Consider the following 26,501-nt stretch of genomic DNA (forward strand, 5'->3'; position numbering starts at 1 on the left):
AAGTAAAAAACAGTGCTTAACAAATCTATTAGACCACCTGCCATTGAATAAAAATGTTATTTATTAGGCAAATAAAAAACTGGAACAACTAAATACTCCTTCTTTACATATATTAACCAAAAATCTTAACATTTTGTATGACCTCCTTTGGCCCTCATAACAGCTTGCATCTTTGCTGGGATTGTTCTTATTTACTTTTCGACAGTCTCTTTTGTTTATGAGTTTCAAAGCTGTTCCCAGAGACTTGATTTGGATGAAATTTTTGTGCGATCTATTTTTGAATTCAATCAATCCATTTGTTCAATGACCTGCTTCGTTTGCTGCCTCTGCGACCTGGCCTCAGATGAGCGGGAGACAATGGATAGATGGATGGATTCAAGTCTGGACTTTGACTTGGCCAGTCCATCAGTTCCAGTACTCCGGATTCCTTTTTCTTTGTCGAGTAGTCTCTGCACAGTTTTGAAGTATGATTGGGGTCATTGTCTTCTTGGTCTGTGAATCCACAACCAATCAGGTTCAATCTAGAAGGGATTCCATGATGCACTAAGATGATGTGGTCGAATTTCTTGTTCATGATACCATGGATTTGAACTAATTTGTCCATGTCGTTTACACAAATGGAACCCCATACCATAATGGAATCTCCACTGTGTATCACTATGGAGATTCAAAACATTCTCCAGCTTTTCTGTGGACATAAAGACCGAAGAGTTCATATTTGTTTGCATTGTGCTATTTGAAGTTTTTATTAGTGTATAGTGCTAAGATTGTGCTTTAAAGAGCATGAATGAAACAGCAGTTTTAAAATAGTTTGACTTTACTATTACTAACATTCTTGAGCTTCTGTGACTCACATCTTACTCATATCTTTCTCATCACGCAAACTTTTCCATTGTTGCACTTTCTCATCACTGAAAGCAGTGTTTGCTTTCTGTTTCCTGATATATGCTTTGAATTTTCACAGTGCTTCAACAAACCTGTAGCTCAGTTATTGGCAGATGAATAAACTGCAAATAGCTTAATCACAATTTTGGATTTTCTCACAGATGATTTCATACATGTCTAACAGCATAAATCGCAGTGTGCGTACAGGGCTGACATCTCTGTATTCGAAAATAATCTTGCCACTGTTGCACATACTGTAACACCTGTACTAATGCAAAAAATGAAATAGATACCACACCATCAGACAGAGTGTGGGTGAAGGCTATGCTTAATTTCCTCTGCACTAGTTGTTGGACCACTTCCGATATGTCAACTTGAATTTGGTGTTCGCTTGCGATGGAGATGCTCTGATGTATCTTTTGATGAGCTGTTATTTTGTAACCATGAAGGGGGTGTTTGCTTTCTGTTCAGTATTGTCTTTCTTTCCACAGAGACAGGAACTCCTCAACCATGATGCAAAAAGGTTTTATTCTTATTTTTATACAGATTATTTGGATGTTATCCACCTCCTCAGGAGACAGTAAGTAACTAACTAAACCATTAATATCAGAATATATTTGAAATACATTTTTGTAAACTTACTTTGGCTCAGGGTTTACATTTTTCAAGCAACTATTCATATTTAACAACTTATGTTTTAAAAGCAGCGCTTCACCTTCATTTCTTGTTGGGATGTAAAGCTGTGATACCTTGTCAAGATTACAGCCGGGACTCAGACTCTTTCAAATGGTTTTACACGAAGAATGAAACTAGCAAGCAAATCCTGATATTTTTTCAAGACAAGACTGGAGTACAACGCCATCAACGCAGTCATCCTAGAAGAAAAGTTGCCAACAATCGATCCTTGGTCATCGGGTCTTTTACTGAGAATGATCAAGGAATGTACTGGTGTGAAAACTGTTATAAAGACAAGTGCCTGAGTCAGCAGCCCACAGTCATCAGAGTCACGAAAGGTTTGAATTGCTGTGATTGTTATTCATTTCATTTCAAAAACAGAATCCATCTAATATATCAACATTCTGAATTCATTCTTTTCAGTACATTGTTTTAAAACCATTTATTAAAGCCCATCCTCAAAGCCCTTTATTCTTTTTTTTTCTCCAGAAATTCTGCATGAAATTCAACAGACATTTTATATTACTGCAGGCAGCAGTTTTGAGCATTCATGTCCAAGTGAGTTTAATAAATTGGACCTAAAATGGATTTTTGAACCGAGTAGTGCTGCTGCTAGCAGGAAATCAGTATCAAGACCTGAAATAGTGACTTCCAACAAGTCTATACATATTGTAAATGTCAGCAGAGCAGATGCTGGGAACTATACCTGCTTGATGAGGAAATGTGGTAAACACTGGCAGAAGCTACTTACTGTCAACCTGTGTGTAATTACAGGTGAGGAACGAGCACACACACACAAATTCTTTCACATAAAAAAAACAAAGAAAGATGTAACTTGCAATCTTTTTTTGCTGCATTACAGTTCACCACAATAAGGATTCATGCATCTCTTGTGCTGTGATGTGTGATGTGGACTTCAAATGTGAAGGTAGGCACAACGACTATATCAGTGGATGTAGATGCAAATGGATCCTTAAGCTGCAGAGCAGAACAGAACTTTGATGGATCCACCACAGTTACCAGCACTCACGTACCATCAACTGCATTCAACAAAACAGCAGGTGGGTGTTTTGCCATATAATGCTTCTTATGGAATTTGTGAGCTAAAATAAACTATTAATACTTAGGTTTTTGGCTTCACAGGTATGCCTGCAGAGCCTGAACATCTGATGCCAGTTATTTGTGGATTACCAGTAGTCCTTGCATGTCTCAGTTTAATGGCACTTTTAATCTTTTACTTCAGATCAAGATTTTGGGCAGGTTTGTTGAAAATGTCTTTTTTTGGTTGTTAGTAGATGCTTTCTTTTCTTTAGATTATTTGTTTCCTTTTTGATTCTGATTCTACATTCTCTTCCTCTAAAGCATGTCCCATTCACCTTTGTAGCTGTGGCTCGAATGGCAGGGTGAGTGTTAGATGATTAAAATGAAGCTGATAATGTAATCTAAAGCAATCTGCATGTTGTTTAGGTAATGAAATTTCTTACTTCGTACTGCAGGTAGAAGAGGAGACTTCAGTGGTTTATTCATCAATCATCATCAGGACTACCGCTGAAGCAAACACTCATGTGACTTACAATGATTGTATTTATAGTGAAATAAATGTATAGAGAAAATGTCCAAGTATAAGATGATCAGTAAATGACACTTGTCATTATACTTTAATTCTTTTTGTCATATGATTTAGTAATTGATTCCTTCATTGCTTAATACATTACTTGTAATTCATAAGAAAACCTGTATGTGACTTTGCCCACCATGTGGGCAGTCGGTGGTAAGCAAAGTCATGAAATTTCTGAGGAAATTCTGAAGCACTGAGCTTCAGTTTTCCAGTTTTCAGACTTACTAATAATTGCTGATTGAATTCTTTGCATAATAGAAAAATGTTTTTTGTTTTTTTTTACTTACCAGACCTCAGAAATATCCTCCCTAAAACAGGAAAGAAGGGTGTTTCATACTATATCAGTCCACAACAAAAATAAAAGGCTTTGACTTATGCACATTTATGTACATAATTTTGAATTATTTATCCCTTTCTTCTACTATACTGATCTGTCAGCTTGTTGATTAAACATTGATTAATATACTCAGCTGTATGTAAAGAAGTTTTTTAGTTAAACCTCAAAAAACAGTAGCATTAAAGTGCTACTTATATTGGGCACATTCACTTATTTAATGTAGCTAAATGATATTTCACTACATTTTATAGAATATACTGTCACATTTAGTCCTCTGCATTGTATTTTACAGCTATACTGGTTTGCAGATTCAGGGTTTACTAACAAAAACATGATCAGCTAATAAAATATGGCTGTAGTAATAGATTCACAATGCAAAAATAGATCAGACTAAATGAAGCAGACACCTCCTTGACCAGCAACTATAACTGCAGCTTGCAGGTTCATCAGTAAGGAACATCACTATTAATAAAAAAATATTATACTGTACACAACAGATTTTAGTATTATGAGCACTTTGACTTTTGAGGGATATTTTGATGACAACAGCTACTTCCTGGATTTAGGGAAAGATTTAGGGTAAGCGCTTTTACCTCTTAAAATCTGTGGTACTAACACTTACTATTGATTCTTAGGATAAGAGAAGTTTTTCTTTCACATTTATGCATTATCACTGTATAATAATGCATGTATCAATTTACATTTTTGTAACAGTACTTGTAAACTTTCAGCTTAAGGACAAGTTTGTATACTATAGTGCACTAGCAATACAGGAAACGAAGTGTAGTCCAGCAGGTGGCTGTAATGAGCCTCAAAGTTGGTTGCCAACTGCTACAATACAAACCCAAGAAAGATGCTTTTCATTCACTGTTGGTTGCTGTGCTCATTTTTGCTCTGAAAAGCAACCAAGTCGTTGGATTAGGTTTGTTCTGATCAGCTCTGTATTTATACACACCGGTATCTGTCATCCTATTTATGCTACAGTGCTCAGCACGATAGCTTGAGCAACTCTGCAGCAAACCGATGATAAATAACTTAGCTAACTAGCTACAAGCTATCTGGGTAGCTGGTAGCCGACTGAGCAACCCGCTGAGGCCTGTTGGATCTTCGGTCGATAGTGTGGCGGCTGTAACGAAGACTAAAACACCGGTATTTACCTTGTGCTCCTCGGAAGTCGGATAACTGTATTTTGCTCTTCGCGGTTTCTCAGGTAAGCATGCTAACTATTGTTGCGAGGGAGCTAAACTACATGAATTAGCTAGCTTAGCTTGCTATATTTAGCTTTCCACGTTTGCCAGCAAACACTCGCATGTTTAAAGTTAACAACTCAGTAAACTGTCAAATATATATTTTAAAAAACGAACTATAAATGTTTTTCATGAGAAACACTTTGGCTTGTTAATGCAGGAAAAGCACAGGTGGAACGAATAGTTAATAATAGTTTAGCACCATTAGGAGTCCTAGTTAATTATGACTTAGAAAGCATGCATAGTAACTGAATCTTTTAGCTACAACTCCTAACTGCTGTGTGTAAACAAACTGTACGCCCCAGGATTAGCTGACAGGGTTTTCCTTCTTCAGGCTTAAAAACAGCTGAGTACCTGAAAGAAGATGGAGGCTCCTCCTGTCACAGTGATGCCAGTCACCGGGGGTACAATCAATATGATGGAGTATCTGTTACAAGGTGAGTAAAATCATACGTTCTCAGCTGAACACAGAAGATGAAGCATGTCAACATGCAGTTAACCACCTAGCCAAAAATGTTAAATGAAACATTTAAAACTAAATTATGCAAGTTTAGAGATCAACTTAATATTCACTGCTTTTTGTAGAGTACTACCTACTATGGTGCTCCTATATGTGTGTTAACTCAGGTTTTAATCAGTTGTAAGGTGTGTTATATTTTTTTGACAGTCCTCTAAGTGCCAATGTTATAGATCTTAAATGACAACGTAATCCTTATTTAAAATTTTTGTATTGCTTACAGTAACAAAATATGGTGGTACTACTACCACTCAGAACATCCCAACAAAAAACAGCTAGTTGGGTTAACACCTCTTTAAAACATTTCATATACAGCTCAGCAAAACGTAACAATCTCAGTGAAGGTATTTTTTTTCCAGGGCTGTTTTATTAAAGTACGTGGAGAGTAATATTTTAACGTGGCCTTTGTGACAGGAGATCATCAACCTTTCTCGTTCTTGTTCTTTTTTTTACTACACAAATCTCGGCTGTTGTTTGTTGCTGTATTTCTTGTGGAAATGTGCATTGAAACTACAGTGATAAATAGAATATGGTTACGATGGTATGATATGGATTTCCCAGGCCTGATACCAGTGCCAATTCTTGGTGCTCAAGAAACACCAATGACCAATATTTGGGACTGATACACATTAATTACTGTTGATTAACATTGAATACAAAGAAACTGTACTTCATAACTAGGCGACTTCATTAATAAGGGTGACTATAAGTGAATATGTAAAATAGAAATAGTAGTAGAGTGATTAAATTAGAACGCTCTCCTCTGTTTATGTGAGATCAACTGAGAGATCAACTGAGATTGATTAGTTTGTGTCCTGCAGTTACTTGTGCCGATCTTTCACTGTTCTGTCACATTTATTGTAAAGTAATGGTAATTTCTTAAATCATTATTAATTATTGTTTTCCAGACATTATTTCAGGGTAATCTGTGGCTGACTTTTAACTTAGCTGCTAGCTGTTAGCATAGTCTTGGCCACTGTGAGAGCAGCTAATTTCCTGGCTTGTTGCAACAGCTTGTGTTTTTAGGTCAGTTTTTGTTGTCTCTGCTTGAAAGACATTTCTGAGACCACAAAGTGACTACAGACAGAGAGGTGGCTGCATCAGACCTGAAGTAGCACTAGGGAAGATTTTAACAATACTTTTACCTTTACTGATACTGCTTATCGATCCCGTACTTTAATGGTATTTTTATTGGTAGTTTTGGATTGTTTTTGTTTTTTCAGAGAAAAAACTTAAACAGAATAAAGATTGCTTTATTTTCTCATATTTACTGCAAAAATGTATATAGATATTTATACATGTTGTGTTGATGGGATGATCAGAGCACTGTGGACAGTGTCACAAGTTTTAAAAAGGTTTAAAAGTATAATATTATCCAGTGTGTTTCAATGAACTGTCCAGGATTATGTCAGAATTTAAATCTCCACCTTGAACAGATAATAAGCAAATGTCAGCAGATTGTGCTGCTAAAACCACTTTCATTTTTCACTATTGAGTGTAAAATTAATGCAGGACTTTGGCAGTATTTTTACATTTTTAAGTACTACTTCTCCCTCTAACACCAACATTCAGGCAGAGAAAAGCTGAAAATAAAATCAGAGTTGGTCTGCAGCATCCAGATCAGGAAATCCTGCTGCTCTGTGCTCTCCAAGTGAACCTGAAATTCTGAACAACAGTTCAAATATTGCTCTGAATTTCAGGCTGAATTCATGAACACAGTCACTATTTAACAGACAGCTAGACAGCACTTACTTAGAATTTGCCTATGGTTGTGTAATTTATTTAACTCTGTGCTGCTGGCAAACATAACAAACATGCTTATCTAGGAATAAACTTCGAGCTCAGTACGTGATGAACTTTTACTAAATGTTTCCACAGATTGATCGTGTTTCTGCTCTGACATGAAAACGACTTGATTCTCTTGTGGCAACGAACATTTTCTGCATCAACTGTAGTGAAGTTTAATCATAGTTTTAAATGTTTATTTCTCCTCCATTGTCACCTGTGTTTACTGCACAGAGCTAGAGGTGAGTAATGGAGCTGCTCTACCTCTCAGACACTGGAGTTTTCCATTTGTCGGTGCAACAGACTCCAATAGACGGAACTCTGTTCTGAATTTAGAAAGTAAATGTGCATCATAGACACGTAAACATCAGACACGTCTTATGGTGATGAGATTGAATGTGCAGCACAACATTGTTCTTACTTTCTACAATTCCGTTAACAGAACTGTTACCATTGGAACTTATTGCAGTCTGGTATTTAAAAATGTTGCCACAGGGTTTATTTAGTAACTCATCCCTAATTAGCACACTTAATTCATCAATTATCTGTAATTCACTTGTTGATACCAATAATTGGTAAAATGCCAAATATCCGCCAAGATAATTGACCAGGCCAATAATCAGTCTGTCCCTAATATATTTATGCATCTGTTTCTGTTCTCTATTTATATAGGAAGTGTGTTAGATCAAGCCCTGGATAGCCTCTTGCATCGCCTTCGAGGTCTGTGTGACAGCATGGAACCTGAGACCTTTACAGATCATGAACTGGTTTACCTTCTGAAAGGCCAGCAAGGAAATCCTTTTATTTTGCGTGCTCGGCGTTCCCTCTCCCATCCCAATACTCCGTGGCATCTACGCTATCTAGGCCAACCTGAAGTGGGAGACAAGAGCCGACATGCCCTGGTGCGCAACTGTGTTGATGTGGCCACCTCTCACAGCCTTCCGGAGTTCCTCAACGAGATGGGTTTTCGCATGGACCATGAGTTTGTGGCCACTGGACACATGTTTCGTAAAGGCGCGATGAAAATTGTGGTTAGTAAGCTGTCGCGCATCCTGGTACCAGGAAACACGGAGAACACAGAGCGCCTGTCACTGTCATACCTGGTGGAACTGAGTGTGTTGGCCCCTGCTGGCCAGGATACTGTATCAGAAGACATGCGCAGCTTTGCTGAGCAACTCAAACCTCTCATTCACCTGGAGAAGATTGACCCAAGCAAACAGAGACATTAGAGCCCTCTCTGACTGTCATGGATGAATTCCAAGCCTTGTTTGTGTTTTTTTTTTTTTTTTTTTTTTAAATCACTTTTTTTTTTTTAAAGCAGTCCTTACATGTTATGTTAAATGAAATACAGTGTAACTTTGGCTTAACTTTTAACACTTGTCAGCTTCTTATGAGTTAAAAGATGGTAAATATCACTGCATTCCACAAAGTCCTGGTTACAGAAGTTAGAATGGGTAAATGGCCATTAGTACCATACCTCAAGTAGGTGTGAAGTAGTAAAGTAATAATTCTTTTGTACAATGCAAACACAATCTGACCTAAATGAACACTTTCAAAAAATATGACATGACAGCATCAATCTTTTTTGTTTTTTTGTCTGTAATGCATATTATTCAGACAGGAGTAACATTTAAAACGAAAGTGTCATGCTACGCAAAATCCTGTTTATATTCAGCTAAAAATGATTTTTTTTTAAACATTTCTTATCAATTTAATAGTATCCTTGTTTTATGTCTGAAATTTCTACATTATTTTTCATCCCTGAGCCCGTGTCTTTTTCTCTGGCATGTTCGTTTCACCCCACTAGGAGTCTCTCTTTCTCTTCTTGTAACTTTCTTGACTGGAGCAAACTGGATGCTACCTCACATCATCTACAGGAGCTGTGGTTGCCATGGAAATAATTAGCTGTGAGATCTGCACATCCTTTCCCCCACTCTAATTAGCTTTCTCAATTGCTTAATGATACATAGACCTGTGAAAGCCTTTCTTTCTTCCCCTCAACAAAAGCATTGATTTTCCCTCTCTTCCCCTCTCATTTCTACTGTTAACCCATTAGTGCCTCTTTCATGGGAACTTGAGCTGGGACTACTGCACATGAAAGCACTACAGCTGCCTCAGGTTCTTCACTGTTCATGTTAAAATCCAAGAAGGCCTCTATACTAGTGTGTCAACATTATGTCCAATCTACTGCAGAGACCAAAGTAACTAATGCACATCCTGTCAGTTATGATAATAATGTTGGCAATAACACATGAGTGCTTCTAATAATACTCACACAGGAAGATGCATTTGCAGTGGCTGAGATGTTAAGTGACCATGGACATATCTAAAGGGAGAGCTTGAGGGAAGATGGCTGTCTCTGCATGTTGACCTACCTGCATATCAAGACTGAAGAGGACAAGCTTGCTGAGGTGGAAAGGTGAGATGACATTGCTTCAACATGCATTTGGGGCACCTTGAACACCACCCTTTAAAAATGTTATCTTGCCAAAAGAGTCTTTTGATTTGTCTGCTTTGAAAACATTCTGATCTGTGCTCAAAGTGAACCTAATTTTGTAGTTGGTTACTCAGTACCCAAAGTTGCCTGTCAGTGAGACTGGATTATCTGATGGAGACAGTTTTATGTTCCAACAACCAGAAGCCGACTACCGGCCCTCAGGACTAAAGCATGATGTTTCAGCTCTGAGTGAATTATGTATTAAAGAGGCAGATGCCTCCTTGCCCAAGGCTTTATATGTCCAGCATGGATAAACTACAGTCTACTGGCTTTCTTCCACTTAAACTTGTGCTAAGCACAGTGCTCTTTGGTGATGAGCTGGACTCCCACTGCACCTCCACTCTGCATTGCCTGGAGAACAGAGGGATAGCTAGGCTAATCAGTGACTTGGCATCAGGCCTACTTGGCTATTGTGGATGTAGCCAACCAAAGACTTGCACAAGTGTGGGATTTAACTTGTTTCTGGAGGCAGTATTATGTACTACATGTTTATTTGAAGAAATTGAAACTAGAGTGACAGCCTCTTCAAAGCATATGTGTAGGGTTGCAATACTCAAGTGATTATCAAACTGATTAGTTTTCTTTGTGGTGTTGCTGGTAAATGATTACAAAAAAAATCAGGATGCTTGCTGCCCAAACTACTGAAGTCATCGAGTAATTTTTCAGTTTCATGACACAGAGATGGTTTATTTTCAGAATTTGTACTTACTTTAAGCTTTAAAAATAATTTTCATCAACAAATCTGTCAGTTTCTTTGATTAATCATCTAGCCTATAAAATGTCAGACTATAACAAAAAGAGCTACAATTTTCCAAAGCACAAAATATCAAAGTAATATACTGTTACCATAAAGCTGGTTTCATTGTCTGACCAACAGATTAAACCTGAAAGATATTCACTTTGAAAAGTCACAACAGCAGTAAATGTTTCACTTGTAAAATAACTGATACAAGTAAATGACAGATTACACTGTAGACACCTGTTGATAAAAGTAATACATAGTACAATCTAATTCTACAAGTTGTACTGTTCTCCCTCTCATACCGCCGTGATTTAGAGTGCACGTTTTTTTGTACAGCAGCATAGCCTTTAAACATCTTTGACATCAGTTTGTTACATTACAATTAGGCTTGCTACAGTTTTGGGTATGAGAACGGCACGCTGATTTTCCTCTCTGGGCCGTTTGGTTCTGCGTTTTTAGCTGGTAAATATAATTAATTGGCTGAGGCAGATAGTGTTAGTTAATCATATTTTGTTAGACTGCTGAAATGGTGATGGAAGCCATTACCTGCACATTCCTTTACTTTCCATTTCAGAACACAGGCATAATTAAAACTCTTGGCACCAATTGTCTTCGCTGCCTCTGAACATAATGTTCATAGTTTGGCAGTGCAGATGCCAAGATGCCACAGAAAGCTGGCACTTGCTTGGGGCAGGAAGTCTTTAAGTCGGCCTACTTTGGGCCAATGCCACAAAAGGGTGAAATCCAGCTTCGCCTACTCAGAAATGTTCCCAATACTTGGATTTGTGCCCTCTCCTTCCTGTGTCATTGGGAACCCATATGCTTGTTAGAGAGACTTGTTTTCTAAGAGAGGAGGAGGTGCTTTCCCAGACAGACATCCATCTCCCAAGGGTGTTCTTGTGGTTTCTCCAGATTCCTCTAGTCCTAACCCCACTGGGCAGAATGGGGTACAGGGACAAATTGCACAATATCATGAGTTTGTGAGTGACGGCTTAAGTGGCAGGGCAAAGGAAATAAGGATGGGTCTCCCAGAAAAAGATGGAAAAAGTGTGTCCCTTTCCTTATTTGAATGGAATTCCAGAGCTCTTTTCCAGGGTGTAAATTGACAGGCACAAAGCTCTGACTTGTTGTTCATGTGGTGCTCTGCCTTGCTTGTGGCTGGCTGAGGTGATTACTGCTGTGCAGAACATGCTGTTCCAGGATCAGCCACTCAGAGCTTTAAGCCAGCCATGCTGCCTCTGGAATGTCTGGTATGGGGACAGCGTAGCAGTCACCCCGGAAGGGACCAAACATGTACTTTTTAAACTCGCGCTGTTTACACCTTTCTCCTCTCTGTGTGCATATGAGCCCCCTCCTCTTCCTACGAGTTTTGTTTCTTTTCAGCTTCAGCCCTGCTGAGTTTCCCTTGCCTTCGCGCTATTCACAATTACTTACCATTCAACTTCATGTGTAATCAAGACACATTGTGTGAGCTCAAGTGTCACGAAAATTATGGCATTCATAAGTGTTACTTTTGAAACATCTCAAGTAGAACCTTGTGTTAGAGACTAGAGGCTGTAAAAGGCTTGTCTGTCTCCAGTGTTGGCTTGATTGTCATGTCTAATAATGAAAAATATAAAAAACTATTTCCCATTTTCCTTTGTACACAAAATAAACTATTAGCAACATGACATTTTCACCATGTGATCCCACTGAGACTCAACATTAAGTCATTCCATGACACACTGTATGACACATCGTCCCGCATTTAAAAGCCTGTTATTTTTTGCCACAAATTTCTCAACATCACTCATGTCTGAGTGCACAGTGCGGCCGTGTTGTGCAACTTTTAAACACAGCTTCCGTCCATGCACACTTAAATACGTGAAAAGGGTGGGGTCCTCAGCTACCTTGTTTACAGGGGGGTTCTGATTGTGCTTGTGGATGAGTCACTGAAAAATGTGAAGATGTTTTACTTGAACTAAAATTGACTGGCTAGAATAGACTCGTTTCTGAATTTGGGGGTGCTAGACTCTTGCAGAAGATGTGCCTGTTGAGGAGCAGTTATTATTCAGCTGTTGAATATTTTGATATCACTGCATTCACAGCAATAAGCCCTCATAGGTCACGCTGATTACCCAAGGGCTGTTAAAATCTTTGCTTGGAATTGGTGCCTATTCCAAATACTATCAGAAATTGTGGCTGCATGTGAGTGTGTGTGAATGTGTAAAAAGTTGGATTGACTGTTGAAGTCCATGAATAAGTAATGTTCTCCCCACAGCAACCCATCAACATAACTGGTGTGAATGCACATAAAGATATGAAGCAGACTGCTGCTGTAACAGCAAATCTTTTTGGGATTGAAAAAAAAGTGAAAAGGTGAGGAAATATGAGGTTACCAAATCCGATTTTTAAAAAAGTATTTCTAAGGGAAATAAACAGCCAATGGGATCCGTGCACCTGTGACCCCCCCCCGCCCCCCCGCGGCAGAGTTACGCACACGGGTCTGTCCGGGGCTCAGTCTGCCAGAGCAGAGTGGCTTTGGCGTTGGGTCAAATGCGATTTGAGATGATAATATGCAAGTCTTCTCTTTCTTCCTCACTTGGTTGGAGACCCGAGCAGAAAAGGATTTTCTCGTTCTGGCCCCTGAAGAGCCTCACTTCACCCCACTCCTCCCGGATTAAAAATCTCAGGTTACCTAATATCTGTTAATCTGAACTTAATCTGTCTAATCGGCATAGAAAATTACACTCACTGAGGTAGAGCCCGCACATAATCATCAGAGGTGAAACCGCCTGCGCGCCCTAAGTTCTCCCTGGTGGGCATTTGGACGCTGCGCACGGTGCAGGGGACAATTTGTTACGCACAAAGACTGTAGCCGATTTTTAAAGGCAGAAAGCCGTGATTGTGGAGGAATTTCTCCTCCTGTGGGGCTTTCACATTGTCTTACGAGCTGGACATGGAGGCTGGCAAACAAAGCGCCATGTGACGCCCAGCCAGAAAGATCATCATGCAGAGTTTTGATTAAGAATTTGGGTTTCGCTCCCTATAACTGATATGGTAGAGAGAGAGAGGAAGGGAGAGAGGGAGAGAGAGGGAGAGAGAGGGCGAGAGAGAGCGAGAGCGAGAGAGAGTTCGGGATTTCGCTGTAATCATGTTCGGAGAGTATTGATTTCGTGAGCGCACTCCAATTGGCAGCATCTCTACTATACAGCGCCGGCGCGTCACCCTCGGTTCACATCGACGGAACGAGTTGTAAGCAAATGAGAACATGTGTGGGATCTGAGAGAGTGAGCAAAGGCAAGTGGTGATAGAGGGGAGCAAGAGGAGGTGTGATAAAAGCCCATTCTGACAAGTGGATACGAGATTTGATTGCTGGACTATTTTTTTTCTCTCTTTCTCTCCAGTATATTTTCCAGACAGGGAATTTATCGATTCGTCACATGCGCACGCCTCTTCATTATAATTGCAGACAGTTGGGTGCTGTTCAGGCTGAATGGACTTGAATGTGCCGCTGCCAGCTTAATCCGTACAGACTGGAAGATTTAATAATTCACGGCAATCACGCATTATCGCCTCAGTGGATGCTCTCTACACAGCCCTTGTGATTTTTTCCCCCCCTTCTCCCCCTCTTTCCCCGATTCTTCCTGTTGTCTTCTGGAGGATTTATCGACGGCACCTTATCTGTAATATCATCTGTTGCTGCAACTGGATTGAGAAGCCCCCATGACTGACTCTGACACGAGTGTTTTAAGGTGATGTGGACTGTTGAATGAGGAGCGTTTTTTTTAACCACCGTTTGATGATTTACTCCAGGTAAAATGGACAAAAAATTATTATTACTTTTATTACTTCTCCTGTCTTTACACGCGAGGTTGTGATTCTGCTTGCATCCAACATGGTTCTCCTACTCCGTTGAATTGCTTCATATTGATCCAGACTGAGCTTTAATAGCCACATTACTAGGCAAAAAAAAAAAAGAAAAAAGAAAAACGTGAAGTGGTGTTGAAGACAGCGGGTGAATCGTGGAGGTATTTCCCTCCCTTTGCTCTTCCTTTTTTTTTGATTTATCCTATTTTCCAACTGAAGGGTAAATGTTGATGATGGAGGACGACGAATTAGACACTCATCAGGTTGATTCGGATTTCGAGCCGCAAAGCCGGCCTCGCTCATGCACCTGGCCGCTGCCTTGCCCGCAGGATTTCCCCGGTGGACACGAGGTGAGCGGGGGTCTTCCGCTGGCCAACATCAAGGTGGAACCGGAGGACGTCCCGGCTTGCAGAGCGGGGCTCGTGGGCGGAACGCCGGGAGAGCTGAAGCATCCAGCCGGCGCCCCGGCACCCACAGGCGCGACGCACCCATGCTTGGCTGGCGCGGCGCTCGATGTGACCGGACCCCTGCGCAAAGCCAAATCCTCGCGGCGGAATGCGTGGGGGAACCAGTCCTACGCGGATCTCATTACCCGCGCCATTGAGAGCACCCCAGAAAAGAGACTCACGCTGTCACAGATATACGACTGGATGGTCCGTTATGTGCCCTATTTCAAGGATAAGGGCGACAGTAATAGCTCAGCTGGCTGGAAGGTAAGGCATAAAACACACTGGCCAGCGTGATGTGGCTCTTTTCAATCACAGTGTTAATATTGATTATTATTCCTATTCAGTAAACCATTATGAGTCTTTCACCCCTCGTGCCTTACACATGTCACCGTGGGATTCCGTGTCAGTTACGCATGAATGGTGCCATGCCTTATCTTGTCTTAGTTCATTACTGCCGTCAGTCATTCTAATACATCACTGATGGCAGAATGTAATAGACTGGAGTGGAGACACTTGCTTTGTGTGTAACAAGGCTTTTCTCATTTCCAGCTGCAGAGAGCCTGTTCATGATGGGCAGTAGCAGTGCATGAAATCCCCTCACCAGGGGCAGGACCACAGTGGTCAAGGATTTATCTCCATATCTGCTGCACATAAATGTGGCAGATAAACAGAGGAAAGTCTTCTGTTTATTTTCACACACATACAGTCCACATTGCTTTCTAGGTGTCAGTTTATGATCATATCAAGGAATCAACAGAGTGACACTTGTAGCAGCTCACGGGTCAGCTGTCCACAATGTAAATATTCAGAGGGGTGTCCACAACTGACCACAGTCTACTACCGCTGCCTGTCTGGCTGAGAGCCTAGAGTAACCTCCTGGACATCTGCCCATGTTATCAGCCTCTGCTCCCAGCCTCATCTTGTTTCTATTCATTATAGCCTTCTGAGGACAGCGAGAAGGGGCAGTGGGATCAGCAGGGCAGCAGCGCTTGTCCTCAGTGTCCTGATGGTGTAACTTTGCTAAGCTGAAGCTGGAGGATAGATGCTTAGTTTAAAATGTCATCTTCATCCCAATGTGCAAGAGTTGTTTTGTTGTTTTTTTTTTTTAAAGTCGAGGCTGTACAATACAGTAGCTCTTTTTGGGTGCTTTGTCAGTCATCAGAATCCTACTGTGGACTGTTCATTCTATCATTTCTGGCCTCGTAGGATATCTTTTATATTTTTGTTAAACCAATACCAATAGACAGGATTCAGCCATACCTCTCTTTCAGCATAAGCCCATTAATGCTTGTTACTAAATTTATCTGGTTAAATACATACGAGAAGACTGATTAAGTTAGCAGGATTGCATGATTCCGACTCATCCAGAACTATAGGTTTGTCATTCATATCATCAAAGCATTGGCATTCATTTTTGTCTTTCGTAGAAATCAGTCTTTTGTCAAAACTTGTCGTGCTGGTGTTGCACAACAGAAACTCTGTCACCAGTTGGAGTTGAGTCTCCTCTTTTCGCCCCAGCCTTAATCATACAGCACCTGACTGACACTTTAAGTGTGTCCTATTAAAGTGAACTGACTGCTAAGGTGTGTCTCCAGGTAGACTTTGTTTCATTAGCTCTGCACTCGCACCAACAGCCTTCAACCACAGGGCCTCTTTATCTCCAATGCCTAAGTCCCACTCTGCTATTTATGAAACTGCAAATTAGGGGGGTTGACAGTGTCAGTCTGAGGGCCCGGGCTATTTCAGGACACAGGCGAGACATGGGGCCCATTCCAGGTAATGACGGGGGATTAGGTAAGTAGTTTAAAGCAGGCAGCCATAATGTTAGTAACAGGCCTGACCTGGTTTTGGTCAGAGACAGAGTGGTAATGTAAACATACATTTACCATGTTTAGCTTACTGGAACCGAGAGCCGATAAAACTTCTGTCACTCAGCAGCGTACATGTACATACAGTAGAATCTATCGTTGCAAAAAATCTTTTAAACTTTGTTGTAAATTCTGTTCCAGCTGCAATTAATAGTAGTACTGGATGTAAAATGAGCCTGTATGACCAAGTTTGACAAAGTTAATATGAATCCATGAATGTTCAGATTCAGGCCATGAACCCAGGACCCAAAATCAGGCTACCTCCTCTCTCATTTGTGCACAAAACAGGTGCACTCTCATACATATAATTTTACAATCATATCAGGCAATTAAATTTGACAGCGGCATTTGCGAGTCGGAAAACACTACTTAAATCATGCACTACCTTTTCTCTCTGTCAACAATATCACGTACGAGCAAAGCATTTGACGCAAAACTGTCTCCTTTTTTTCTGTTGTGGCAGAGAAAGGTAAAAAAGAAACGCACTAAAGAATTATTGGTGAAATGCTGATGAAATAAAATTAACTCAAGTGGTATAACTTTGCAGTTTGGGTGGGGGTGCTTAAGGGTGGGGGTCGCGTTTAGGATGAGACAAGTTTGATCCTGGACCATACATAATGGTTCTAGGAAAATCTTGAAAAGCAGATTGTGGTGCCCTGACTCCTATTGGAAAGGATGTGATGCTCGCTTGATGATGGGCTCTGGACTGCCAGTGCACCTAGATTGTACCATTAAGCTCCTATAAATACCTAATGGCTTCTGACTTCTAGGAAGGCTGCAGTATTCTGAGGTCACGGCTTCCTAATCAGCTCCTTACTGCAGGGGGAATACGTAGAATTGTGTTCTTGTGAGCTCAATTGTACTTGCTGCTGGGATGCTAGCCACTATTGCACTGGGTAGTGGTAACTTCACTGGTATTCATTTTCCAGTGCTCTTTAACTAAGCTGTCCAACCAAAGAAAACTGTAGGATTCTGAACTAACAACAGATGCTGAATCCCTTGTAGTTGTGTTTTGTGATTTCAAGACTAATTATTCCTGAGCATCCATCAATGCATGTGGATGCATTCTGCATTTGTGCGTGGGAGAAGCACAGGTCAATTGCAGCAAACCGTCAGGGTTGGTAGTGTTGTGTGTGTGTCTTTGTGGGGGCTAGTGCAGGGGGAGGGGCTGTCTACTTCTATAGGCATGTGTGTTTGGGCCTGCTGATTGGTCTGACAGCATGTCACTGCAGTGAATGGTATGTAGTCTCACTCTTGGCTTCATAATGCCTCTAATGGAGGGGTACCCACTTGGTGTGGGGATTGCCCTGTAGGTGCTCAGAAGTTCATTCATTTCGAGGGGGTTGGGTGATGCCGTTGTCATGGTGGGTGGGTTGCTTTATTGTATAAACCAGCATGGGTGTTATGGGATCCAAAAAAAAAAATCTATTTTTATTCTGCTTTCGTTGTATTACGTATATTAAACTAGAATTGTGTGATGCATACCTCCTAGGTATCATCACATTATGATATTATCTGTGTATGCAACTGCAGCTACAGAGCATCCATGTGGAAGATGTCTGTTTGTGGCTACTATAAACACAGAGTTTTTCCCTCTATGTGTCTACCGTGCCAGGGCTTTTTCTGGCACTTAGGACAATCAGATGCCAGGGGATTGTGCAGCAGGTCGGCAAGTGTGGCAGGCAGTCACTCAGACACTTTAATCCAAAGCGACTAGACTGTTATTTATAAAGTGTCTTTAGGTAGAGGTCTGTGCAGGGCAAAAGGTCACGGTGCTTCCTTTATTGACAGAAAAAAGACAGATCAGAAAGAGAGCTCTCTAAAAAAGAAAAAAAAATCTGACAGCGACTGTAAAGCAAAGACAAACTGTATGTGACGAAATGAAGAAGAGAGAAAGAAAGATGTCTCCAGGTATATGTATAGTCTTATCTTCTGTAAAAGCACATAACCCTTGTCTCCACAGGCAGGAGTATTTATAACAGGGCTGGATCATATCACTTTATCTAATTGATTTATAGGTAAAGAGACAGACAGACTCGTAATCCTGTCACTATGCGCGGGCTCCTGCAGCTGCTGTAGAGACACTTGGCAAATATGAGGGATATGAATGTCAAATGTACAACAGAGTGCGTTTCACCGAAACTCAGTATGATGCAGAGAGACTTGAAACTTCCAGAGGTTGTAGAGTTGCATGCTCATATCAGTTGCATGTGTGAATGTATGCTTGTGTCGCTTGATGATGGTTGGGGAGTCTGGGGAGACTGGAAACTATCCTAGACTTCAGCTGATTCATATTTTATCCTCTGTCTTGGCTCAGGGAGCAGAGTAATTTGAGAGTGCGACAGACACACAGGCACGCTTACACGCTTACACGCACACACATGCTTACACTCTCACAAAATGAGAGCATATGATGCATGCTGGACAGATTTACAGTGTAGGATTATGAACACCTTACATCTCCCTCTGGCTCCTTCACCCAGAGCCAGGTTGGGTTCAGGCAGTATATTCCACCATGAACTGGGTATCTGATGCCAAGAAGTGCATTCTCACTGCCTCTTCCCCTGCAGCCTTCAGGCAGCCGTGGCAGTTCATTTCTCACTGAAAATGATTAATGTACATGCAAATTACCAAAGCACGGGCACGCATTCAAATAGGGGAGACAGCAATCAGGAGACAGTAATATGAAAAACAATATAATTTTTCCTTTGATATTACTTTGCTCTTATCACTATATCTACCAGACACCCATGTTATCTCCTCTTTTATCTCTCTGCCTTTCACCTTCACTCGATCCATCCATCCATTAGACATTCTATACATTCTTTCTGTCTTAGTGGTTTTAGGTACAAGGGCCAACTGAGGTGAGACGTCTTTCCCGAAGGATCTATGGCGTCAGGATTTTGAGCTTTAGCAGTCTCCTGCCAGTGATCTAGACTGCCTTAAGCAGTGAGCCTCCTCTTATCTAAGAGGAATCTCATATCTCACATTATGTCAGCGATAATGGGATAACAATACTGGATTTTACCCAGCTCGACTCCTCTCAGCTACTTGGTCTTTAGGGGGATGAGACCGTCAAGTTCCTAATTCGACAGGGTTGAACTAATTTGGATGTTCTTCTCAGCTGAACTGAACTTCAGCTGTTGAAGCATTTCTTACCAAGCCTATTACCCATGGCTCTGCATTTCTTCCGCATTTCTCGTTTGGTGACATTTCGCAGAATATTAAGTACTCACTTGGTTTTTTTCCCCCTAAGCATAGTGAAGCATAGAGAAATTGTCGTTCTCTTCCCATTTCACTATTTAGGGTGATGGTTTCCACTATTCCCTCTGGCTCAGGCACCGATTTGCACGAAACACACAACGCACTTGTGCCTCCTTGAACCACCCATGGAGGAACACTCTGTTCTTGGGTGGGGTGAACCATTTTTGGGAGAGGAGGAGGGGGCTGACCCAGAGTGGAAGCGACTTTCTGTGGTGCTGTTTTGCTGTCTGATTTGTTTTGAAACCTGTCTGACTCGCGGCGATTGGCTCATATGGAAGGCGTGGCTCTGTTTGGTAAGCTCTTGCGGATTTTTTGGCAAAACCATTCACAGCTGCAGGGACAGAATGTGGTGTGTGTTTCTCTCTGAGGCTGTGTAAGTATGATGCCATGGAGATTTGAGGGAGGGGTGGTGGTGGGGCTTTTTGAGTGTTACACCAGTGCTGTGTGATTAGAACACTTCTCTTTTTTATTTCCATGAAGCCAGCTGTGAAACTGCAGAGGAGGAAAGGGAACACAGAGAGAGGCTATGTCATGGTTTTGCTGCTGGACACTCAGTGAGTTCTAGGCATATACACTCGCAATATATTTCAATAAAATGTGAGTAAAAGTCACTGTGTTCCTGCTCAGTTACCCTCCAGCCATATTCTATTGATACCAGCATCCCTGTGACTTGTAGCCCTATTAATAAAAACTCCATGTGCTCACTGCTCGCTGTCTGCTAGTTGGTTTGCTGAACAAGAATAAAGAGAGGACTCACATATCATTGTCAATGGACTTAATAACAATATTACTCCCAGAATACACTTCTTAGAATAAAGCATTTTTCATTCAGGACCATAAATACTTTCCAAAATGACTAATACACAATAAATGAGTCATCATATAGCAACTGGTCTCAAAATGAAATACCTTAGTGGGCTTTTTTCCATGTACTGTGGTTAATAAAATACTCATTGTTGTTGCATTTACTCGATTCAATAGTACAACTGAATGGACAGGATTTTCATGCTAGAAGGTTATTTCTAAAAGACGAGATAGTTTCCTTTTTTTCTTCTTTTTTTTTACATTTATTGAATCACTATGTCGAAGTAGCTTTTTTACTACAGCAATAAAAAAACTCTGGTAGATGAAGTTATTTTGTTCAAGAGAAGTGTTTGCATCACAAATGTTTTAGATGGCTTTGGATATTCATTTCAGCATGTGAATAAAATGTGGTAGACCTCGTGGTGCTAGAAATTTCAGTCTCTGTGTGTAGCGGCATGCTTGTTGCTCGTTTGTGTCGATGTGCATAATGTGCGATTGTTGTGTGAATGTTTCCGAGTGTATTTCTCTCTCCTCAACCCAGTATGAGTGTACATTTGTGTGTCTGTGTGTGCATGTGGGTGTGTTTGGGGGGGGTTGATGGGCTCAGTGGGAGCCCGGGTCCCGGGGGAACAGCTCTCGTTAATAATTCAGACGAGGCTCATTATCAAGGCAGCGCAGATTTCTCCCTGATTCCACCTTAATTGCAGGCAGGCTGCTCCACTCAGGCAGGCGGTAGTCACGCTGGGTTGACTCTCTGTCTTTTTCTCTACCACTACAGGGCCTGCTCTGCTCCACTCTGTTCTGCTCCGTCTCCAGTACTCACCCCTATCACAGCAAGATGGCCCTTGGCTAGCCTGCTCCATATTCGCGTACACTTTAATAGCATAGCATACTACGGACACGCTATTTTTATTTGTGCTTAAAGACGTGACTCATATCGCCTATTTCTGATCAGATGCACAGCAACGATGATGTGGTTGTAGAGTTGAAACAATAAGTCAAATAATCAATGAATTCATCAACAGAATAAGATTTATTTATGAGAAAAAAATTGATTTCATTTTGTTGTTTCCTCCTTCTCAAATGTGAAGTTTAGATGCTCTGTTGGAATTATGTCATTATACATTAAATAAAACCGAGATTCTTGGTTGGACAAAAAACAGCTTTTTTTTTTTAAAGATGTCTTCTTGAGACGTAGTTTTCTGAGATTTTATAGACTAAACATTTAATTGATTTACCACAAAAATAACCTTAATCGAGGTCAAGCAAAAATAATCTTTAGTTGCAGCCCTTGCAGGTTATATGATTTATGTTTCATTATGATTGAAGTACCATGTGTGTACTTACAGATCCATCTAAAACATGAGCGATATAATGTCTTATGATGCACATTACACAAAGCCTAATATGTTTTCCTTTCGTTATAGGCTTTGTGAAATATTATAATGGTGGGTTTATCCTTGAAATAGCCTATAGTGTATTATCATACTGATGACACTGTAGAACGCGTGTTGCCATGATTGATATCGCACTACAATAATACTCCTCTTCATGCCCATCTATAGGCTTATGTAATGTATCTTGTCTTCATAATTTAGACTGACTGATGGGTTTCCATTCAGTCCATTCAGTGAAGCCCCGCAGAGAGAGCACCATAATGGGCCTGATCTTGTCATACATGTATATGAATATTTCAAATCAAGCCATTGTAACTAGATGGGGGCCTTAGATAAACAACACAGATGCTTCTTTCTCTTTGCTTGCGCTATAAGATGAAGTGTGCTCCGAGCTGTATTTCTCTTCCAGCCTTAAAACTGGCTTCCCACAAATCACAGGGCCCATATTTCCTAATTCAATTTTTCTCTTCGTGTGATATCTCTTCCTGTATGCAAGGGATTGATGGCCATGCGTATGTGCATGTGTGTAAATGTGTGTGGTTACGTGCACGCATATTGCCATGTCTGTCCCTGAGAAGCAGATGATGTACGCCGAGGTAAACGGTGTATTTCACAGCGCTTCATCTCCGGACCCTTCCTGGCAGCCATGTGCCGGGTCTCTCGCTTCTCGGTGCCTGTCCATCAAGCCCCTGTCATGAGCCAAAGGATTGTGGGAGGGGAAAGTGGAGCGTGCAAGGGCCGTCGATCAGTTTACCTGAGCTTGGCGGTCCTGACGAGTGATGGAGGGAGCCGCCTCAGAAAGGGAAATGTAGTTAACGCTGACTGATCGGAGCAGGTGGATAGAAAAACAAAAAAGAAGGGCAGCGAGGAGGAGGAGTAGCAAGAGTTATGCTCAGGAAAGATGCTTGTTATGCTAATGGTTGGTGGATATGCTGCGGATGAACCCCTTGCCCTGCGGCTGATGGATGGAGCTGTGGAGGTCACCTCGGGTAGCTGCTGGTCAGCACCCCGCTGAGCTGTAACGTCGGCTCACCTGAGCTGAATAGCAGAAACTAACCTTGAAAAGAAACCAGTTGACATGTGTGGAAGTGTGGGCCTGTACATTTGTATGTGTAAAACAACTCATGTGTGAGCAAATTTGTGTGGGAGCCAACATATGTGTGGGGAGGTTACAGGATTGGGGGTTAGGTTGTTGGGTTATGAGGTGACTGAGAGACCAGCTGGGATTGAGGGGGAGAGGCATGAGTGTGTTTTTCTGCGTTTCAAGGGAAGGTATGGGCAGACGGGGGTGAAATTCTTCCCTCCCCATTTGGATTTGTATGTCAGTGGCATGAATCTGGGTCAGGACACTGGGCCCGGTGTTTAGTATGCTGACCGTGTGAGGTCTGAACTCAGAGTCTGCTCAAAGCCCTGAATGAACCCACCACGTCTGCCTCCCTCTGTCTCTAGACTGTCTCCTCTATGTTTCTGTCTTTCCCTTGGACCTTTTTTTTCTCGTTTCTGTCTCTTCCCCCTCTTTCTCCTCCGTTTTCTCTCTGCACCAAGAGCCTTTTTCTATCCCCTCTCCTATGTCTGTCTGCCTTTTTTCTTTCTGTACTCCAGGCTTTTTTCCCCCCTACCCTTCTTTTTCGTGCTCTCTTTTTCACTGTCAGTCACTCACGGCCTTCTCTTCTCTTCTCCCTTGTTCTATTTCACACTCTCAGTCCTCCCCACAAAGTAGCCTTTTTATCACTCATTTCCCTCTTCCCTCGCTCATTTCTCCTGCTCCTTTCATGTGCTTTTGAAATCCCCTTTTCATCTTTAGCGCTCTCTCTCTCTCTCTCTCTAGCGTCTGTTCTCTCCCTCACACACACACACACACACACACACACACACACACACACACACACACACACACACTGGCTCATTCAGTCATTCTTTTATTATCCCAAAACTAAAGTGATAAATGGCTCCCTTTCTTCTCCGTAAATGTCACTCGGGGAATTGTCTCTGCTCATTGATTGACTGGAGTAGAAGGATGGCCACACATGCACATGTGCCAGTTGCGTGCACGTGCACACTGGCTAAAAAGCGAGAGAAGAAGAAGAGATGGAGGCAAATGATCTCTCATTAGAAATACAGATTAGCTGAGACTGCGAGTGTCAGGGTTAGCATCTGGCCCTCACAGGTCCAGCTTTATCTCGAAGGCTGATGCATCATTTGAAGAACTTGTGCAGTTGGTTTATAATGCAACATCAATTCTCAACAGGACTTGGCATTCACAGAAGTGCTGGGATCAATCACAGTTAAACAATCTGAGCTGGCAGACCAGTCTGGTCTTGCCATTCTTTTCTTACTGATGTGATGTGATACATAATATGTAAGTGATATTCACTGTTTGATCAATTGGCTTTAGCTCATCCATAACTATCAGAATCGTGTCAGCCGAGGAAAATGGCATCGGAAAGATTTTTAGACCACAGTGTGTGTGTGTGTGCGTGTGTGTGTGTGTGTGCATGTGTGTGTGTGTGTGCGTGTGTGTGTGTGTGTTAGTAAGTAGGGGTTAATAATGCTCAGTCATTTTCTTAATGTCTCATTCACCCTGCCTTAGGCGCTGGAGCTTGATAAAGGTCAAGACTACTGGTGGCTACGTGTCGTCTTCCCTTATTTCATTGTCTTCACAGTGGGGAGGGGGGAATGAAGAAGAAAAAGGAAAGTCCACAGTCAGCCGGTGATGATGCTGATCTGTGTCTCTTCATTTTTAGAACCAGGATAAAGAGATTTAATGGGGAGACAGAGACGAGGGAAGCTGGCTCAGTCAATGAAGAAGGGATGAAAATATTAAATTGATAGAGAGACGGTTAGATAGAAAGGAGAAGAGAAGTGAGGAAAATGGAGAGGGAGAGAAAAGAGAGCAGTAGAGAGTAGATTATAGGGCTTCCAAGCAGGACTGGAAGCTAGACTTGGCTGCACTTCAGCTACACTCTGCACACTTCAGCTCAAGTGTGCGTCCATTAGTGCAGTCCCATTGCACTCAGAAAGCCGTGCACTCTGAGATGCAACACACATGCATGCACACACAGACACAGAGTAAATGTCTTATGTGCTGTTCATACATGCAAAGCCCCACAGACACAGACATATAGTACAGTTAAGTTACAGTGGCTCTGGCCTCACACACACATTTCCCCAAATGGCTACACTGACCTAGTCTTGCTCCGACTCCCCGTCCTGCTGCCTTCTTATTCACACGTGCGCAAACACACACACACACACACACACACACACACACGCATTCACGATCTCTTCACTAGCCACCAGATTGCTTCCCGTCAAAATAAATAATTAAATGCATGCAATAACAGCTTCCGAAAAAAGATCCCTCAATTAGTGCAAAATGGGTAAATGGCGTGGGGTAGGGGCGAAGAGGGTGGGGAGCGGTGGCATTGCGGGAACGCGCACACACACACACACACACACACACACACACACACACACACACACACACACGTACGCACGTATGCACAAGCTATTACATAAGACAAATCATGACCCAAGAAGGTTTTTACGCAGTTGTGCAACGGTAATTTGCCCCCTTCCCTTCAGCAATCAGCTTAGTGAAGTCTTTTCTCAAATCCTTACAAGTGATCCATGTCCAAAGACCGGCTGGGGAGAGTTCTGGATAAGTGGCAAGGAGGTGCAAGAGGGGCAGCTGAGGGGAAAGTGTGAGGTCAAAGCGCTGTGTGTGTAAATGTGGAGCGCTCTTTGTGGATCTCCAAGGCTTTGAGTGTCTGGAATGGTGATTAGAAAAAAGGTTGTAATTCATGCAAATGATGTGTGTGTGTGTGTGTGTCTTTGTGTGTGGGAGCATCAGGTGAGTAATAGAGGGTATATGGTAAAGGGCAAAAGTTTAGATGGTAGTTGGCTATGATAAGGCAGTTGATCCTGTGAGATAGATGGACATTTAGGAATGGAGATCGTGGAAGGCTTTTTATCTTGTTTTTCCATGAAGATAAGCAGTTACGTTTTAATTCAATTTTAATTATTGCTTGATCATTTTTAAATTTTTTATTTTGTCTGTTTTTTTCTTTTCTGATTTAAAACTCAAAGAGATGTAGGTTATATTTAACTGAGGAAGATGAGAAGGGATGATTTGTATATTGTTTTCTTTTATAAGTGAGGCAAAAAAGCTATATTTTCTCAGACTAATTCTGATATGTTGATTGTCAATTTCTCACAGTAGTTATCCATCATAAGAGTGCAACATCATCTACTGCAAAGAGTTCAAGAATGCCATCTTATTTATTTTTGGTTTATTTTATGGTCCAATTAGACCCTTGTGCCATTTAGAAAAAAACAACTTGTTATGCCAACAAATTGGGGCCTTCAGTGGCCTTGTTTGCCAGGCTGTCACACTGTGCTCTGTTGCACCTGGTTAGTCACATGTTTGTTGTGTAAATGCTCACTGCCAGTTTCAAATGCCAATTTCCTATCTGATGCCATGCTACCAGGAACCCTTCAATCTTTCGGTTGAGTTGGAATCTGGCCAGATTGCTTTGGTTAACCTCATGATACTGTTGCACTGTTG

The 26,501-nt window shown here is 41.5% G+C and overlaps 2 protein-coding genes and 1 long non-coding RNA gene across 4 annotated transcripts in view; all 3 read left to right on the forward strand.

Moving 5' to 3' along the window:
• Window positions 1–72: 72 nt before the first annotated feature.
• On the forward strand, window positions 73–3,548 carry LOC118469745 (uncharacterized). Its single transcript, XR_008602824.1, has 5 exons — window positions 73–1,898; window positions 2,050–2,621; window positions 2,704–2,820; window positions 2,923–2,963; window positions 3,057–3,548. It is a non-coding gene; the product is annotated as an uncharacterized LOC118469745 (long non-coding RNA).
• Window positions 3,549–4,348: 800 nt separating this feature from the next.
• Window positions 4,349–8,822, forward strand: med18 (mediator of RNA polymerase II transcription, subunit 18 homolog (yeast)). Its single transcript, XM_023262448.3, has 3 exons — window positions 4,349–4,725; window positions 5,097–5,199; window positions 7,737–8,822. Exons 2-3 carry the CDS (start codon window positions 5,127–5,129, stop codon window positions 8,291–8,293), a joined length of 630 nt encoding a protein of 209 aa, XP_023118216.1. The 5' UTR covers window positions 4,349–4,725; window positions 5,097–5,126; the 3' UTR covers window positions 8,294–8,822.
• Window positions 8,823–12,969: 4,147 nt separating this feature from the next.
• Window positions 12,970–26,501, forward strand: part of LOC111563389 (forkhead box protein O6-like) — a 29,946-nt gene continuing 16,414 nt past the window's right edge. The window contains exon 1 of one of the 2 annotated variants that reach the window (XM_023262447.3): window positions 12,970–14,865. In XM_023262447.3, coding sequence (XP_023118215.2) covers window positions 14,377–14,865 — 489 coding nt within the window. In that variant the 5' untranslated portion in view covers window positions 12,970–14,376. Of the gene's footprint in view, window positions 14,866–18,344; window positions 20,027–26,501 lie in introns of those variants that run through there. The other variant, XM_055013763.1, reaches the window with a different exon arrangement.

The sequence above is a fragment of the Amphiprion ocellaris genome, chromosome 9 (assembly GCF_022539595.1).
Source record: "Amphiprion ocellaris isolate individual 3 ecotype Okinawa chromosome 9, ASM2253959v1, whole genome shotgun sequence".
Classification (NCBI taxonomy): domain Eukaryota; kingdom Metazoa; phylum Chordata; class Actinopteri; family Pomacentridae; genus Amphiprion; species Amphiprion ocellaris.

Bases quoted from the DNA above. Each gene is read 5' to 3' on its own strand.
- med18 (XM_023262448.3), top strand. From the start codon at position 5,127: ATGGAGGCTCCTCCTGTCACAGTGATGCCAGTCACCGGGGGTACAATC. The intron at 5,200-7,736 runs GTGAGTAAAATC...CTATTTATATAG, and splicing joins GATGGAGTATCTGTTACAAG to GAAGTGTGTTAGATCAAGCC.